At 41.0% G+C, this 18129-nt stretch overlaps 1 protein-coding gene across 12 annotated transcripts in view; it reads left to right on the plus strand.

The window, feature by feature from the left end:
* Nucleotides 1–16902, plus strand: part of FHOD3 (formin homology 2 domain containing 3) — a 553244-nt gene extending 536342 nt beyond the window's left edge. For all 12 annotated transcript variants that reach the window (XM_044447289.1, XM_044447292.1, XM_044447291.1 and 9 more), the window contains 2 exons: nucleotides 60–221; nucleotides 9277–16902. In XM_044447289.1, coding sequence (XP_044303224.1) covers nucleotides 60–221; nucleotides 9277–9359 — 245 coding nt within the window. In that variant the 3' untranslated portion in view covers nucleotides 9360–16902. The remainder of the gene's footprint in view (nucleotides 1–59; nucleotides 222–9276) is intronic.
* Nucleotides 16903–18129: the final 1227 nt, after the last annotated feature.

Here is an 18129-nt window from a genome sequence, read left to right on the forward strand (position 1 = left end):
GACTTGAGGTGTGGGAAGCATAAAATAAAAAAGTGGAATGTTGTGCTTTCATTTCCCAGGCCGTATTGCTTCATGGAACACTGGCAATGATGATTCAGCCAATGCTACAGATGATGCAGCAGATGAGATAATGGATCGCATTGTCAAGTCTGCCACACAAGTACCAAGTCAAAGAGCAGTGCCTAGAGAAAGGAAACGATCAAGAGCAAACAGGAAGTCATGTAAGTTCAGCTAATGAACCAGCAAATATAAATATTTGTTCTTTTTTTACTTACGTTTGTATATGTCAGTGAATCTGTGTATATAACAAAAATTTGCTAGAACAAGGATGAGGGAAATATGGCTTTGCAGATAGTGTTAGACTACAAATTTCATCATCCTCACCCATTGGCCTTGCTGGTTGGAGCTAAAGATGGGCAAATCTGTCAAGTTTGTGTTTGAGCAGCAAGTTGGATGTCCATATTCAAAACTAATTTCGTATTCCATTTCATTTCTGCATCAATTTATGGCCTGTGTAAAAAAATCAAAATGCACAAAAATTCATACATATTTTTGTGTCATTTCTTCAAATATGCACATTTTGGTATGCTGGTCCTCAAATATAACTGAAACCTACATAAAATTTGTGCTGTTTCATTAATTGTATAATTTGTCAATCACAACACTTTATTGTATGTCACTAAATGCCATATAAGTTACAACATAATGTATCATGCAGTGGCAAATCATAAATCAGGCTAATACTCATGTATGCACATTTTTAAATGTACAGATTTCCTCCTATCAGCTAGAGAGAATTTTTGCCCATATTTCCATAATATGTGCATTTCTTTTAAGGTATGCATTTTGTGCATATTTGTTAACTCATAGAACATTCAGGGAGGTCCAAATACTGGAGAACAACTGCCTTCCAGTTCATGCATTGATTCCAAGCTACAAGTTTGCAATGTTCATGTTAAAATGCAAACCAAACTGAATTCTCACCCATCTCTACCGATGGAAGTTGAACTCTAACACCATCTGAAGAGCCAAGGTTTCTCACCTCTGTGGTAAAAGGAGCAATTAATGCAATGTTCAAATTACCATGGCCCAGAGGGGGTCTACCTCTCACCTCTTGGAGCAGTCCTCATAGTCACTTTTTAGAACTATATGGAGGGTGCATGGTTTGACTAAAATTAGGGAGAGACACGAGTTGGAGATTTCATTCAAGTTTCCCTTACCTTTTCTCCCATCATTTGAATACTGCATTAAAATGTAAATTGCATTAACATTTTTTCTTTTAAAAAGTTAAAAATCACAGTTTAGCTGTATGTGGTGGCAAGGTGAAACATTTTATTCCAATTGAGAATGGTATGACAAATTTAAAAAGCCTCTCTTCACCTTGGAATTTCAGTTCAAAATATAAAACTCAGTATCTTGACCCTGCCCTCTATGGTGCAGGCACAACAAGATGTGAATTTTGTCAGTTTAGTTCTAGGGTGTACAAACTCTGGCAATTGCAGTGCCAGAGAACAACAGGGTTACTAATTTTGAATGAGACCTAAGTAATATAAGATTTGTCTTGTGTCCACATATTTCAAGATCTTCACAAGCATCCAGTGAGACCACTTCATTCTGGTCAAAAAATCAAATTATACCAGAGGAGGGAGAGAAAACAGAAAGAGAGCGAGTCAGAAGGGGTCTCCCAGGCCATCTAGTCTGACCCCTGGCTCCAGCTGGCTCCACTCATGACATGCCCACCATGTGCATGTCCAGCCTACCCTTGAACACCCTCACTGATGGGGCCTCAACCACCTCCCGTGGAAGCCCATTCCGTACCCTCAGGGTCCTAACTGTCAGGAAGTACTTCCTGGCATTTAAATTGAACCTTGGTTCCCTGAGCTTCACTCCGTTGGAGCGCATCCTGCCCTCCTCTACAGCAGAGAACAGGTCTCTACCCACTTCCGTGTGACACTCCTCACATACCTGTATGTTGTCAACACATCCCCTCTGAGTCTCCTCTTATCCAGGCTGAAGAGACCCAGTTCCCTCACTCTCGCCTCATACAGCATCCCCTGCAAACCAGTCACCAGCCTTGTGGCCCTACGCTGCATTAGCTTTATTTAGCTATATTTTTATATGCTGAGTATTGAATTTAATGACAGAGTGTATTTATTTAGACAGCAATCCTGTACCCATTGAACTTACTTCTGAGCAGCCGTACAGAGGATTACAGTTCCTATGTGGCTAATCTTCATAAACAAATTCAAAACAGTTCATAAAATTACAGAAACATTAAACAATAGGTAAACTAACAAAAGAATCATGTAATAAGAGCAAGGTAAACCACACTTAAGACCTTGGTGGAACAAACAGGTCTCAGCAGCTTGTCTAACCTAAAAGAGAAGGAAAACCACCTGCAGCACTTTATGGAGGGAGCTCCATAAACTGGGTGCCACAAGGGAAAAGGCCCAGATTAGCATTCCAACCAACTGTGCCTCTCAAAGGGGCAGGATGTATAAATAGAGTCTCCAGGGCGTTAACATTGAATTAATACCATCTGATAACTTTGAAAGATGCTATTCAGAACTGATATAATCTGAAGCATCCCTTTATTTATTTTAATTTATATGATTAACTGGAAATTAAACTAAGCATCTAAGTGTCATATGTGAAAAATTAGGTGTAAGAAGGTCTTGCAGGGTAGGGGGATAATCCTTTCAAAGCAACATTAGAAGCTTGCTGGAATAAAAAGATCATGTCTAAATGGGATAAGGGTGGTGGGGAGATTAAGAGTGTCCAAAATAAAGAAATAATGACTTATGATGTTGGAAAAAAATGAAGATGAAGAAAAGATGAAGAAAGGGGATTTTGGCCCCACATATAGGCATTCTTCAAGGGTAGTTTTAATATATGTACATGCCTGCAAGATGCAGTTTTTTCAGAGTTCAGTGCATGACACTTGAACACAGAGTCATCACATGAAGCTAGTTAGTTTAGGACAGATAAAAGGAATTAGTTCTTCACACAATGTATATTGTATAATGAAACTATTGGATTCACTGCCACAGAAAGTGGTGATAGCCACCAATCTCAATGGCTTTAAAAAGGATTGGACAAAACATGAAGCAGAATGCCACCTTTAGCAGTGGTGGCATTCCTGCATACACCAATTGTTCAGGAGTTTGGACAGGCAGAACTCTTGCACCCATCCTGCTTGATGGATCCTGTGGGAAGCTAATTTGCCAGCATGTATATGGAGTGCTGGACTATACAGACCTTTGGTCTGATCCAGCATGGCTTTTTGTATGTCCTTATGTTCTTATGTTAAAACTGACCCCAGAACAAGGCTCATACTCTGAGCTGAAATGTATGGACCTAGTTCTTGGATTAAAACCATATAGTTTTATTCAACACCCTAAGACTTCAGCTCTTTATTCTGTTGCAGCATGACTGAACGCCATTTGATTTAGGCCAAAGCACCAGGGTGCCTCCTCGTGGTCTCTGTGCAATCACACATATGGGTGAAGTGCAAGACCGATGGCCATTAGGGAAGATACTTCTAGCTAAGCCTAGAAATTTTGGTGGGAACCCCACCCCCCTCTTTCCCGTTATATTAATAGGCGGATCCCAGCATTTTCTCAGTTCCCTTTTGACCACTGTTTGCAGTACCACAGGATCTCTAGCTCTTATCTTAGCCATTTACTTCAGACTTGTTTCCTCACTTCTACAACTTTAATTCATTATTCCTTACCTCTTCTTAATCTTCTAAAACCCTTTCACCTTCTCATTCACTTATTTCCCATTTTCACAACCCTCCTCCCCACCTTATTACCTCACAATTTCTTTTAAAAAAATAAAACCTTCCATCGTCTCTCCCCTTATAATCTTACTCTCTTTAGTTTTCTCCTTTTTCTCTCTCAATGGCACTAAAACTGGCATTTTGCAAGTGCACAGATTATGAACTGAAGATGTCATCTAACAACAGCCACTCCCTGTGCCTCTTCTGCTTGTGGGAGGAACATCATGTGGACAAGTGCCTTCACTGCCAGGCCTTCCTCAAGCAGGCCTAGAAAAACAGGACTGGTTGCCTTAAAATGGAAATGTGGGAGTTTGCCCCCTTCACAATGAACAATGTTGCTGGTGACAAGAACAACTGCCCTTCAATTTTGAAAGTGGCTGCAAAAAAACAACCATCTCTCACTGTTCTGGGCATGCCGAAGCAAACATCAGGGGCTTTGAAGCAATTAGCAACATCTGACATGACTAAGAAGCACAAATATAAACAGAAGCAATCGACTCATCTCTGCATGACCCCCTACATCCCCTCAAAGTCTCCTCTTCTTCATGCTGGAAAGACCCTGTTCCCTCAGTCTTACCTCATACAGCTTTCCCCACAATCCAGCCACCATCCTTATGACTCTACACTGCACCAATTCCAACCTTTCTATATCTTTCCTATAATGTGGAGCCCAGAACTGAACACAATACTCCAGTTGCGGGCATGCCAGAGTCAAGTGGCAGTAATAACTCTCTTGATCTAGAAGTCACGCTTCTGACTATGCATCCATGGTTGGTGTTCTCCCTCTTGACCACTCTGTGACCCTACTGACTTATGTTTAGCCTGCAGTCGACCAGTATCCTGAGATCCCTTTCACAAGTGCTGCTCTCCAGCCACTTGTCCCCTAACCTGCATTTATGACACCCATTCCTATACCCCAAGTGCAAGACCTTGCATTTATTTGCACTGATGTTTGCTGTCCAGTTTCATAGTCTGTCCAGATCCTTCTGGATCCAGAGTACCTGCTTGTCAGTTGTGGCCACCGCCTCCATTTTTACTACTTATCGTGATTTGGAAGTAATACTTCTATTACTGCATCCCAAAATAGCTTTTGGTGTTTTGGGAGCTGCATCACATTGTTGGCTCATATTTAGCCTGTTGTCCACAATTACTCCAAAGTATTTTTCTTTTTCACTTCTGTTGAGCCACATATTCCCCATTTTGTATTGATGCATTTGGTTTCTTGGTCCTAGGTGTAGGACTTGCCACTTCTCCATGTTGAATTTCATTCTGTTGCTTTCAGCCCAGCATTCAAGTTTATCAAGATTGCCCTAGATCTTCAATCTGTCTTCTAGGGTCTTCCATCCAGTTTTGTATCATCTGCAAATCTGATTATCTTTCCTTGTACTTCCTCATCTAAATCTTGAATAAAGATATTGAAGACCATTGGGCCCAGGACTGAACCCAGTGGCACCCCACTAGTTATCTCCATCTAATTTGAGAAGGTGCCATTGATGAGCACTCTTTGTGTCTGATTAAGCAGCCAATTTTGGATCCACTTAATAGCTTTTCCATCTAGTTCAGGTTTTGCTAATTTGCTTATCAGAATGTCATGGGGCATTATGTCAAAAACTTTGCTAAAGTCAAGTCAGGTTGTGTCCACAGTCTTCCCTCTGCCCATTTGGGAAGTTGCCCAGTCAAAAAAGGAGTTTTAATTAGTCTGACAAGATTTATTTTTTAAAAAATACATGTTAACTTTATTCTTGTCTTGTCCTGTTCAGTCACAAAGTCATGCCCAACTCTTTGTGACCCGATGGACAACATTCCTCCAGGTTCTCCTGTCTTCCACCGTCCCTCAGTCCACCCAACCCCACACCCACCTCCCCAGTGACCCCATCCAGCCACCTCAACCTCTGCCATCCCATTCTTCTTTTGCCTTCAACCATTCCCAGCATCAGGATCTTTTCCAATGAAGACCCTTTGGCCTTCTCATTAGATGGCCAAAGTATTTGAGCTTCAACTTCAGTATCTGTCTTTCTAGAGAACAAAGTTCTCTATGTTCCTTTATGATTGACTGATCTGATCTCTTTTCAGTCCAAGAAACTCTCAGGAGTCTCCACTACATTTTCTTCAAGATGCTTGCAGACTGATTTTTAACTAATTTGCTCCAGAATTTTTCCAGGGATTGATGTCAGACTAACTGGTCTGTAGTTCCAAGGTTCATCTTTTTCCCATTCTTGAAGATGGGGGACAATGTTAGCCCTTCTCCAGTCATTTTACACTTTCCAATATTTATCAAAGATAATATACAGTGGTTCTGAGAGTTCCTCTGCTAACTCTTTTGTGACTCTGGGATGGTGTTCATCAGGCCCTGGAGATTTGAACATGTTTATTCCATCTAGATATTCCTTGACCCTTTGTCTGTCAATCTTGGGCTGCCGTCTCTCACTTCCAGCTTGTCCTTCCTCTTGGTTTTAGATTTTCTTGTGGGAGAAGGCTGAGGTGATGTAGGAATTGAGTGCCTCTGCCTTTTCCTTGTCATCTGTTATCACTCTGCCATCCATTTTAGGTAACTGGACACCTTTCGCTTTTGCATGTCTTGTGTTTTGGATGTATCTGAAGAAGGTTTTCTTGTTCTTAGCATCCCTTGCTATTCTCAGTTCATTTAGGAGCTTTAGCCCTCCTGACACCATCCCTGCAATTCCTTGCTATTTGTTCTTCCATTGTGATCTGGCCCTGCTTCCACCTCCTACACATGTCCTTATTTTTTCTTTCAGGCTGTCACTTAACTTTTGTGGAGCCATGTGGGCTTCCTCTGTTATCCTCTACACTCTCTTCTTGTTGGAATTGTTTGTAGTTGTGCTTGGAGGATCTTCTTTTTCAAGATTTCCTACCTCTCTTAGAACCCTTTCCCTTTAAGAGTGAGTTGCTACGGCACCTCACTTATCATTGTTCTGAGCTTGTTAAAGTTGGCTTTCTTGAAGTCCAGGGCATGTGCTTGGCTCCAGTTACCCTTTCTCTCCTTTATAATTGGGAAATCAAGTATTGTAATGGTCACTTCCCCCCAGGGTTCCCATGACTGCTATTTTGTCCACCAGATCATCCCTGATAAATTAAATTGAGGGTTGCTGTTCCTCTTGTTCCTTCTGTTGGAAGAAGTTGTCAGCAATGCAGGTCTGGAATGTCTTGAAGGGGCTATGTTTGGCAGAAATTGTCTTCCAGAAATCAGGGAAATTAAAGTTTAGCTTTCCATAAAATTTCAGACATTACTAAAGGAGCACAGCCAAACAAAAGTGCTTTTACTTTGAACTTTGGCTGATATATTTGGAAAAGTTCAACCAGGGGTTTACTCAGGCTGTGTTAGCTTCCACATGTTCCCTGCCCTTTGAGTGTTACAAAGAAGCACCGTTAGCTGAGTACAGGAGGCCCTCAGCCATAAAGCTAGCACAAGCTGAAGTTATTTCTAAAGCCTCATTTCTCAATCAGCTTGAACAGTGAATGCTGATTAAGAAGAAGACAGTTGATGTCTTGATGTTTGTATAAGACATACCTTTTGAGAGTTCATAGAACAATTGAGATAGCATAGAGTAGACTAGCATAGAGTGAACAATCAAAGGGTGTGGTACATCGATGGTCAAGCCTATTAATGCTGTTGGGGCCCAACAGCAGCTGATTCCTGTTAGTTAGCATGTGTGAATCAACACATGCACTTTTCCCAATAGGCTAAGGAGGGCATTCTGAATGTAGTCATTTCCTTAGAAAGGTAACACAGAACAGACATTTGGATGGAGTGGACAAGTATTCCAGCAATGGAAATGAGTGGGGACACTGGCTTGTCTTTTCTTTCCGTTGCAGTTCTCAACAGCATAACTACCCCTCCTTCATATTCACCCTGGTGAACTTGAGTTCTCCCCATATGAGCACTACAAAATCCCCCCCAATAGAAACACACCCCTCTATCTGTAGCTTGCCTTGTAGTAAATGTGTCTTTTGTAAGCTTCCTTCTGTTCTTACACACACACACACCCCTCCCCATATTAAGGCCCCATATGTTCTTTGTCTTTGCCAGACTCTTTGCTCCTGGAGAATAGCTTGAGAGCAAGCAGCAGCATAATAAAATTGTTCCATTTTTCTGTAGGGCTGGTTTTCATTTGTTTTCAGTGAAAAACATCAACAGGGGATAAAGGTGCAGTAAAAGTTTTGGCTGAGCTGCTTTTCACTATAGATTACCCTAACAAGTCCCAGCTCTCTCACCAGCTTCAGATTCCATATCTCCACATGACAATGAGGTGAAGTACTAGTTAGCTTCAAGATAAATATATTTCTCAGGTGTTCTAGGGAAGATGTTCAGCTATGGAAGATGTATGGAATGGAAGTGAATGACTATAGACCTCTTAAATGGAATGCTACATTCTGTTGTATTTCAGGGATAACTATTGTTAAAATAGCATACTACCTGTAGACTTCTCTATTGTTGACCTCTAGGGGAGCAATAGGGATCTTATCCAGTCAATCATAAAACAGAACTCCTCTTTTATCCTACCTCTGCTCACAAAAGACCCTATCTTTCTGCTGAGGACAGTGTCATTCAGCTTAAAAGGATGAAAGGGATGAAAGAGGAGGTAGTAATTAGTCTATTGGGCATAGTCATGCTGGAGAGGTTAACCTTGGTCATCAGGATTCCTGAAATGTGATTAAGAAGGGTAATGAGGTCTTGACTGACATGAAAACCTAAAACCATTCTGAGAACTGTGGCAAGGGAAGGAGCATTTCATATGGACATCCAATGAGCAGACCAGAGGAACTGCATTTTAAACTTGGACGCTCTGTCCGGTTAGGAATCCGACCTTCTGCCCTGTAGTTCACCCCATTCAGCAGGGAAGAATTGGCTTCTTTGTAGCAGGTTTTTTTTAGCATTAGGGTAGCTGCTGTGGTTACAGCGGGACACAGATCTGCTTCCACGAGCACAGTTGTACAGCCTTCCATCTGGATCCAACCTACATTAACTGCTCAGTGACATAACTAAGTTTCTTTGAATTGCACTCCTAACACATAAAGCAAAAGACAATCATTTCAAAACAGTGTCAGAACAAATATTTTTTTAAAAAGTGGCCATCAGGTCCATTTCAATCCCATGCAGCCTTCCACCTCTAGCTATCACAATCTCGCATGGAAAGTAGAGGGAAGCATTAACTGCAGTCTTAATCCTAAACATGTTTGCTTGGTGATATCCATTGATCTTATTTTCAGATCAGGACCTAAGGATCCCTTAGAAACCAAGAAAGAATTGTTTAATATGTCCTAGAATCAACATGTACAAAATTGTAATTCTGTCTGTTATACAATGACAAAATTCCTTGTGGGAATATTGTCTGGAAAATGTATACATTGGCTGCATTTAGACTTCAGTCCTAGTAAATTCAGTGGGGCCTATGACTGCATACATAGGCATAGGACTGTATCATTATGCTGTTAGCACCTTCATACTTTTTTTCTTTCTGTTTCTGATTGCTCAGTAAGGAGGACCCTTAAGAGTGGACTGACTCCAGAAGAAGCCAAAGCACTGGGTCTGATGAGCACTTCGGAGATGCAAGTGTGATGACAGCATCCAAGTCACCAACAAGTAGAACCATCTTCCTATACAGGCCTGTGTACACATGCACACACGCGCGCACACGTGAACGCACGCACACACAGCCAACATTCTTTCAGCTGAATAATCTCTTACCAGTTCCATCTGCTGCTCACCATATCCCATAATCATTTTCTAGATTCATTTCCATAACACTGAAGCAGGCAAAAACAACATGTAGGCCACACAAAAGGCTAAAAAAAGAAGTGTGTAACTGACCCTTCGAAACTGAGAGAGTTGATGTACAGGGTAGGGTTGTGGGTGATTTGGAAATTTTATTCAGTCATGCTGTATTGATGTGGTCTTTGAGAAGGTTTTCTGTGAGTTGTCTTGTATTGTGCTAAAAATAGTTTTCTTACTTTTTCTGTGGCCTGTTGTAGTAATTGTAAAGTACTATGTTTTGTCAATTCACAGGCAGTCCTTTAAACAGGTAAACTAAGCGTTGTTACAGTTACCATGAGCTTTCTAAAGATAATGTTGGTAACCAGAAATGCATTGTTATTTTTATCTTTCCACCAAAGAATGTAAAAATGTATGTCTGTTTATGTATATACTATTGGAGTGTGTGCACGTGCACGTGTACAAACATACCCCTATGGAGTCCAGGTGCCTTTTACCCATCCTGTCCTGGAAGAAGGGGGACCCTTTTTATAGGAACTCAAGTTTCAGGAAGAATTCTGCTGGAATATTTTTTGTCTTGGGATCTGTCACAAACATTCATGTGCACATTCTGTACAGTAGCACATGTACACAGGGATGGCACACAGTACCCGCCCATCACTCTGCTCCAGAGATGAATGTATATATAAATTATAGCAGTTTACCAACAAGAAGCTAGAGACAAAGGATGGTTTGCTGACAAGGTCAGGCAGGAGATCTGTGCATCTGTGTGGGCCAACTGGGTTGCTTTCCTGATCTGTTGTGACTAAGCTTAACAACATCAATCCCAGTGGGGACATTTCATCAGGGTTCTCCTGGAAACTCCTTGCCAGTTACATTTCCCTTTCTTTCCCAGCCCATGAAGAGCCTGTAAGGAGTAGATCTGCTTTGGGTGTCTTCCTGTGCCCCAAATAAAAGGGTTATTGAAACATCAATTGACTTCCATTCCAAAGGAGTATTGTTTAAAGGAGGTATTCAGAGAGATTTCTTTCACCTATTTCCATTGATCAACCCTTTTTCTTTTCATAAGAAGCACACCCATACTCAGCAATTTGAAAAACTCAGGTTTATTCAATACCATGCTTAGGTTTCCTAAGGAATGGCATGGAAGGAAACATTTTATAGTAAAACATACCGCTAAGCTAGCATAATGATCAAACAACTATAACCAGCCTGCCAATTGCCCAGCATTGGTCAGTGCTTGAAAAACAAGGGGGTTCTTCTTCGTGGGCTCTGTGCTACACACATATGGGCATCTGCACCTGTGCAAGGCCTAGAACAGGAAAAACTGATCAACATCTCAGCATGCTAAAATAGGCCAGAGCCCCTCCCCTTCTGGTTCCTGGGTCTATAAGGGAAGGGCTCTGGCCCAGTCCCTCAGCTCCTGTTCAACCGCATATCTCATATATTGGAAATTCTTTGTTCCTTGCTTCTACCACTGAGTACCTTACTGCCGTTTCAAGTGAATATTGCATTCCTAAAGGATTCCAGTCACAGTGTTTATACAGAAAGCCAAATAGAGAACATGCTACTGTAAGAAAATAGTGAGACAGTAATCTTTGTATAAATTATCTCACACAATTGCTAGATTTTGTCCTGTTATTTACTTGTCTTCCCTGTGAGGATCTTTGTCTCTTGTTTGAGACTGTAAAACCTAACCGTTGGACTTCTGGACAATGCATTTCCTGTCATTTTTTGGCACACTGTGATTCTTAACAATTCTGCAATAATATGCAAGTCATATGTTAATAAACCTAATCAGGGTATGTATATGACCAGAAATAGGCATTGGCTAGTAAAGTGAAGGAAATTAAATTTATTTCCTGACCCTTATTTCAAGAGGGTGATATCAGGCTTTGGCACTGAGTTGCTAAGTACTGGCTGTAAGAAACATTTTCCTATCTCTCCTGTGTATCATAAAACACTACATTATTGGAAGTTTCCAATGGTTAGAGAAAACAGTTGGTAGGCACTTTTAGCTGGTTAAAATAGAAAAAGGCATAAAACAATTATATTTACAATTAGTACCAGTCTTCATCCATGAGAAAATGCAATCCAGCTCCTTTAAAAATATTTTTAAGCACTAGCACATAGATGGAAGGTGGGGTGGGGAAATCTCCACCCTCAGCTGTTGCTGCAGTTTATTTTGCCATTGTTACTACAGGGATTTATGCCACAACTTCCAATCAAATCATCAGGGCCCTTTCAAAAGGTTATTTCTGTATCAAGCATTCTCCTCCTAAACACTTTTTTGAGGGGAGGAGGAGTAGTGGGTATTTGAGTTAGGTGTTGAGACATGTAGAAGTTTTTTATAAACAGATGGAATCCAGATGTAGCCCCCACCCCCTTCAACATATGATGAAGACTTGTTTTACCTATAACAACTACCCAGAGTACAGGTTGAATATGCATTTAATTGTGGGGAAATAAGGAAAGCATTGAATTCAACCTAGTTTTAGGTCTGGTTTGAATGCAATGACCATTCAGAGTGTGGGTTGTTATTATATGTGAAGCCTGCGTCATTGTTTAACTTATGCATTATTAACAATAAACAGCTCCATAGTTTTTTTTTTCTGAGTTGCTGATATTTAAACTGTAGTATGTGATTCACACATAAGGACAGCACACAACTCAGCCCACCCTCTGGGTTCTCATTAAGTGCAAACGTAGGCCTAAATTGAGGTTGGGCTCTCTTTTTTTCACCCCCACACCTGTTCCTGCAAAAAATGGTGTTCTCAACTCCTTAACTGTTGACAGCGGCCCAGTCCCCAAAGTAATACTTTTTACACATATAACAAAGAGTTGTTGAGTTCTTCCGGTTAGTTGACAACATTCAATGTGTATTAAGTTGACAATACTTAATACACATTGAAGTATTTCTCCAAAAGGCTTCTACAGTATCAGTGGAATTGTTTCATAGGAAGTTGGGCTAACATCCAAAATGCTACTGGGGATCATGCACAAAGTTTATACTATTCCAGTGGAATCTGATTTGGGATCTAGCAATCATTGCAAATCACAGTCTCCTGTTATGTAAGCCATCCTGAGGCTTTGCGAAAGGATGGCATATAAATATTCTAAATAAATAAATAAATAAATAATAAAAATTCTTTTAAGTTTCTAAAGCAGTTTGGCATTAGGATCCTGTTTAGGAAAACAATATACACTGACTGGCCCCAGGAAGTCCTGGAATTAGTTCCATTGGAACCTTGGCTGAGATTTATTACAAGAAATTAGGTTTGCTCTTATGCTACTTTTCTGCTTGTCTGTGATTGACCCTTTTCTTGCCTTGCTAATGAAATGTATTTATACATTGTAGCCATGGTTAATTCTGAAATGCAGGTGCCCTTCATGATGGGTCCTCATAGGCCTCACTTCAGGAAAAGTCCAAAAATACAGACAGCTGTATTGATCAATAGACCACTTCTAGCAGTCTTCAGCTCCACCAGGAACAGGTCTTTTTAAGTATTACAAAATCACCCATTCAAGAGCAAGCCACCCCCAAATTATTTGCATTATAACAGGAAGCAGTATATTGTTGCAAAGAAAACTCTTTTCCTCCCACCTACTATGAGGATTGCAGCTAAGCACAGAGTGAGCATGGAAATCAACTGGGAGAGTGGTGGGTGACATCATCATCCCTGCTGAGGAAGAGGTGCTGGTACTGAGTCCCTCCAAGCCCTGCTTTCACTATAGCACAGGGCATGATTATCCTAGCAAACACCTCAGGAAGGAATGTTTTGCTACTTGAAGACATTCTTATAGCAGGAAGGGAATCTGTACTTGCTATATGCTATTGAAGAGAAATTTCTCTGAAATGTTCGAGTAAAAGTTGCTGCTTGCTTAACTGTAAAAAGAAGTCGGCTTTTTTCCTTGCTTTCTGCCCTTTTTAAAGACCTGCACTCACTGCTCACAGTGATGTGAAGCTACCTCTGCAGCTTCCTACTGCTTGCACTTCCCAGACTACCTTGAGAGTAATGCTACTTCCTACCAAGTCTTGTGACTTTGCTATGCTGTCAGAAGGAAGTGTGACTGGTGGCAGCAGCAGAAGACTTTCTCCGCATTCCCCTGCCAGCCACCCTTCCTGCAATGCACTGGAAACAATGTCATATTGCATCCCTCCCAGGGCTTTCCAAAAAGTGCAGCTGGTAGGATACTACAGAGTAAACTGTATGTCTATATAGTGCAGTGCTTAAAGGGGGGAAGGGGGAAATGACTGCTTGACCACCTTGTAAAGTTAATAATAAAAATAAGTGGCAACACCCACTTCTCAGATGCCTTCCTGCAGGATTTTTATGCTCTCCCAAGAAATCAGTAGAAAAATCAGCCCCTATTTGTTGCAAAGGGAGAACATTTTCGAGAAATGGATGGAAAATTCAGCTCAAACTTAGTCTGCCATTTTTAAGATTTTTCATTAAGGGGAGTCCCAATACTCCTATACTGTTCTTTTTAAGATATTGCTGCCAAGCAACTATTCACACATCTGGCTGAGGTTATATTATTTCTTAGATTAGAACATAGATAGATTATTAGCATTTATCAGCTGCTGCCAAAAATGTGATTGTTTCCAGGCTTTGAAACGGAGCTGTGTCTGAGTCAATTTTGCTTTGTATTTCTAAAGCTGAAGAATGATTGTCAGTGGCAAAAGGACATTTCAAGCACAGTAGCCATGCAGCCAAAATGCCCAAAGGAATTCCATGCAATATGCTTCAAAGTGTGCATCCACAATGGAGTGTATTTTTTTCACTCATCACCACTGAACATCCACATCATGGATACCAGATGTTATGTAACTAGGGAATTCTAGTTGTCCACTAAGCCACTAGCTGGCATTTTCTTACAAGCTTTAATGACCTTCCCTGCATGGAAGGGCAATGGATATTCTGCCAAAAAGTAGGAAATTTGTCCTTTATGGATAATGGAATTTAAAAGGTGCACTAAAAGTAACCATACAATTTAGGCTTTGTTTAGAAGCACTACTTACATATTTTCCCCAGTCAGCTCATTTCTTCATTCCCTTTTTAATTGTTGTGCTTTATCGCCATCTGTGTGGGATGTTGTAACATGGTGTCCTGCAACAGCAGAGGGTTGGACTCAATGGCCTTCATGGCCCCTTCCAATGCTACTATTCTATGATTCTGTGATCGCATGTTCATGGAATCAGAGCATCAACAAACAGCATCAGTTGTGTGCATGCACGCATACAACACATGACGAAGGCAGATGGTTCCGTCTCCTCCTTTCTTGGAAATCTATTGCACATGATTGCAGGCAGGGTGTCTTAAGATGTGGAATTTGGAATACGGTGTATACTTGAGCAGCTTCTGACTGTGTAAGGCAACACAATCTGCCAAGTTTGTCCATCACCCTTGATAGGATGGAGCACTCTGTATCATGATGGCTTTAGGGGCCCAATTCGCTAAAGAAAAGAAAATAGCCTTTGTTAACTACAGCAGGACTCTCGAATCTGACCCCCATATGTATTGAAACATAGTTCAGAAAGGCATATAAATGGTCTAGAAATTAATTCTTTCACCTGTCTGTCTCCTGGCTCTTTAGTCCTGTGGGATGTTTATCTCTTTCATGCTTCCCCACCTTCCCTTTTCACACATGCCAGCTTTTCTCAGTCTGGCACCCTCCAGATGTGCTAGACTATAATTCCCATCATCCCAAGCCTCCACTGTGTGTGTCCAGCTCACCTGGAATACACCAGACTGGGGAAGGCTAATATGTGTGTGCACATGCATGCACACACACAAACAGGTTTCTAGAAAGCCATACTTCACCAATGATCATTCAAGAATGCAGGTGCCATTTTAAAGATGATATTGATGCAGTTCTGCAGAAGGACACAACAAAAATAGCAAACAGTACAATTCTAAATGTTTTACTCATGAGTAAATCCCATTGAGTTGAGTGGAGCAGCCTTCTTGGGAACTCTACATGGATAGACCTTTGCTCCCACAATGATATGTGCTCCTAGGCTGTTGTGAGGATAAGATTGGGAGGAGGGGGAGGACTATGTTATCTGGCTTATGTTAATGGCAGGCACCTTCTCCTAAGAAGTACTTTAATGGATCTATTCCAATAATTTCAGTGAGGCTTGTGCAAGGGGGTCATCTGGGGTTGATTCCACACCTTGTCTTCCATGATTTTCAAGCAGACTGGGATTATTAGTACCAGTATATGTGAAAATTGGTTGTCCATATTTGTCCAAGATTGCATATAAACCTTTTCACACTTGACATCTGGATTCAGTAAAGTATGGAACACTTTATGGTTTGCTCTGGTTGAAATAAAGATTTATTTATTTATGTATTTCATCAGTGTACATGCTAAAATAGATTTTCAGAAAAGCTCTCTCACAACAGTGCTTCTTTCCATTGCTGGAGCTAGCATTTCAAATATGTTTGAGGGGTGGGTTTGGTTCCTCTTCAGTTAAATAAAAGTTTACTTACCTAACATTCAAATGATCATTCCTACTTACATACAGGGCAAAACTCTTTACTTTTGAAATGCGTTGTTACTTAAATCTTAGGTGCAAATGGCCCATTGTAGCCATCTTACATTTTAACAGCTGTGAAATGGAAGAACTCTGTTGTGAAGAAGCCCACTTGTGTCCTTGGATTATATTTCTTTTTTAAAATACTGACTTTGGACTTCTGATGTCTCTTCTGTAAGCTGGGAATTTTACAAAGAAATAGCTGTAAAGTCAAAAATAACAAGGTTCTAGGCAAAAGACAATTGTAAAAATGTGTAAATGTTACTAGTCTGTTTTTTGTGTAGCATAGTGTAAAATACACTTTTTAGCAGTATTATTCTGTGAATTATACAAGCCATCCTTCAGTAAGTAACCACATGCACACATGTACACCACTGTTTTGCTGTATTCCTGACTGTAGGCAAAGTCTTATAAATGCTGAATTCAGCTGTCCAGGACTTTCATTCACCCAACATAGTTTTACTTAGACTGAAATTCTATAACCACTTATCTGGGAATCTGCCCCACTGAACTAAGTGGTACTTATTTGGAACTAGAGTGGTACAGGATTTCACTATCACTGGTGAAGTTGAATTAATTTTTTTGCAAATTAACTACATCCAAGAACACTGACACTCTGTTACATCTTCATGAGGTTTGGGCACTACTTTCAAGAATACTGAGAGAGTTTCCTTTTTAAAGCACTCATTATTTGTCTCTTCTCCCGGCACCCTTTAGATTTCCCTTTCTTTCTGAGCTATGCAGAATGGGAATATTGATCGTTGACCTTTGCCCATATCCTCTGATATATTTCAAGTTTACTTCTACTGCATTATGTAAACACAACTTGCAATAAAGCTTTCTAATGCATTTTTCTGAGTTGGGTTTTGGGTTTTTGTTTTTGAAGGGGGGAGTGAGGAGGCAGTATTCATTTTAATATTCAGTCCTTCCAGTCCTTACTGGAAGTGGTTCAAATGACCTTATTTGGATTTATCTGCCCCATTTTTATCGTAGATCAATTCAAATACTTAAAAGGAACTCCTGGTCTCACAGGCTGTCAAATCACTGCAGCAGGGGGTGGGGGGGAGTCATTGTTCCCTTGTTCTTACTGGGAATGCCTACAAAAAGTCAGAGCAGGTCTGACAGACATTGGTGTCAAGAAATGGAATGAAATAGCTATTGCCAGTGGGAAGAATAGGGCCAAGGATTGAAGGTAAACCTCTCATTTTAAGGAAAAGGAAGTGTGTGCAAAATTGCTTGTGGTCAAACCATTTCCCTATCCCAAAATTTGAAATTTGGCCTTCATTTGGTATTATGAAGGCATCTAACTCAGATATGTGGGTATCTGGCTGTGCGTAAATATTGACTTCTGACTGATCATCAGTGAACTTTCCCTGCATCACAGCATATCCTGTTCATCAGGGTCCCTTTGCTATCCCTGCACCATTTTCAGGGGACTAGAGGGGCTGCTATGGGAAGTGGGGGCAGGAAAATCTAATTCCACCTGTCTGGTTGCACACTTCAGCCTAGTTTCAATGCTATGCATGTAAAGCAAAGAGTTGGGAAGGTACAACACACTAAAGTTTTTGTAAGAAGAGTCCTGCTGGGTCAGGCCCAGGGTCCATCTAGTCCAGCATACTGTTCATACAACAGCCAGTCAGCTGCCCACAGAATACCCACAAGCAGGGCTTGAGTGCAGTGCTGCCCCTCCCAGGTCTCCAGCAGCAGGTGTACACAGGGGTACTGCTTCTGATAGTGGAGGCAACATGTAGCCATCAGGACTAGTAGCCATCAATAGCCATCTCTTCTTGATTTCATCCAGTCCCCTTTTAAAGCCCAACCAGATTGGGTGGCCATAGAAACATAGAAACTGAGCAAGTCAGAAGGGTCTCCCAGGCCATCTAGTCTGACCCCCGGCTCCAGCTAGCTCCACTCATGACATGAACATACATCTTTGCACCCATCAGGAATATATATATGAAAGAACAGGCAAACAAAGAGTGGAGTAACGGAGGCAGTGACTGGATGAATGTGGGGAATAAGGAAAACCTTTTAATGGTGCCAGTATACCCCCCACAATCTAAACACTTCCAATTT

This window comes from Varanus komodoensis, unplaced genomic scaffold (assembly GCF_004798865.1).
Source record: "Varanus komodoensis strain SLA01 unplaced genomic scaffold, ASM479886v1 scaffold51, whole genome shotgun sequence".
Taxonomy (NCBI): Eukaryota; Metazoa; Chordata; class Lepidosauria; order Squamata; family Varanidae; genus Varanus; species Varanus komodoensis.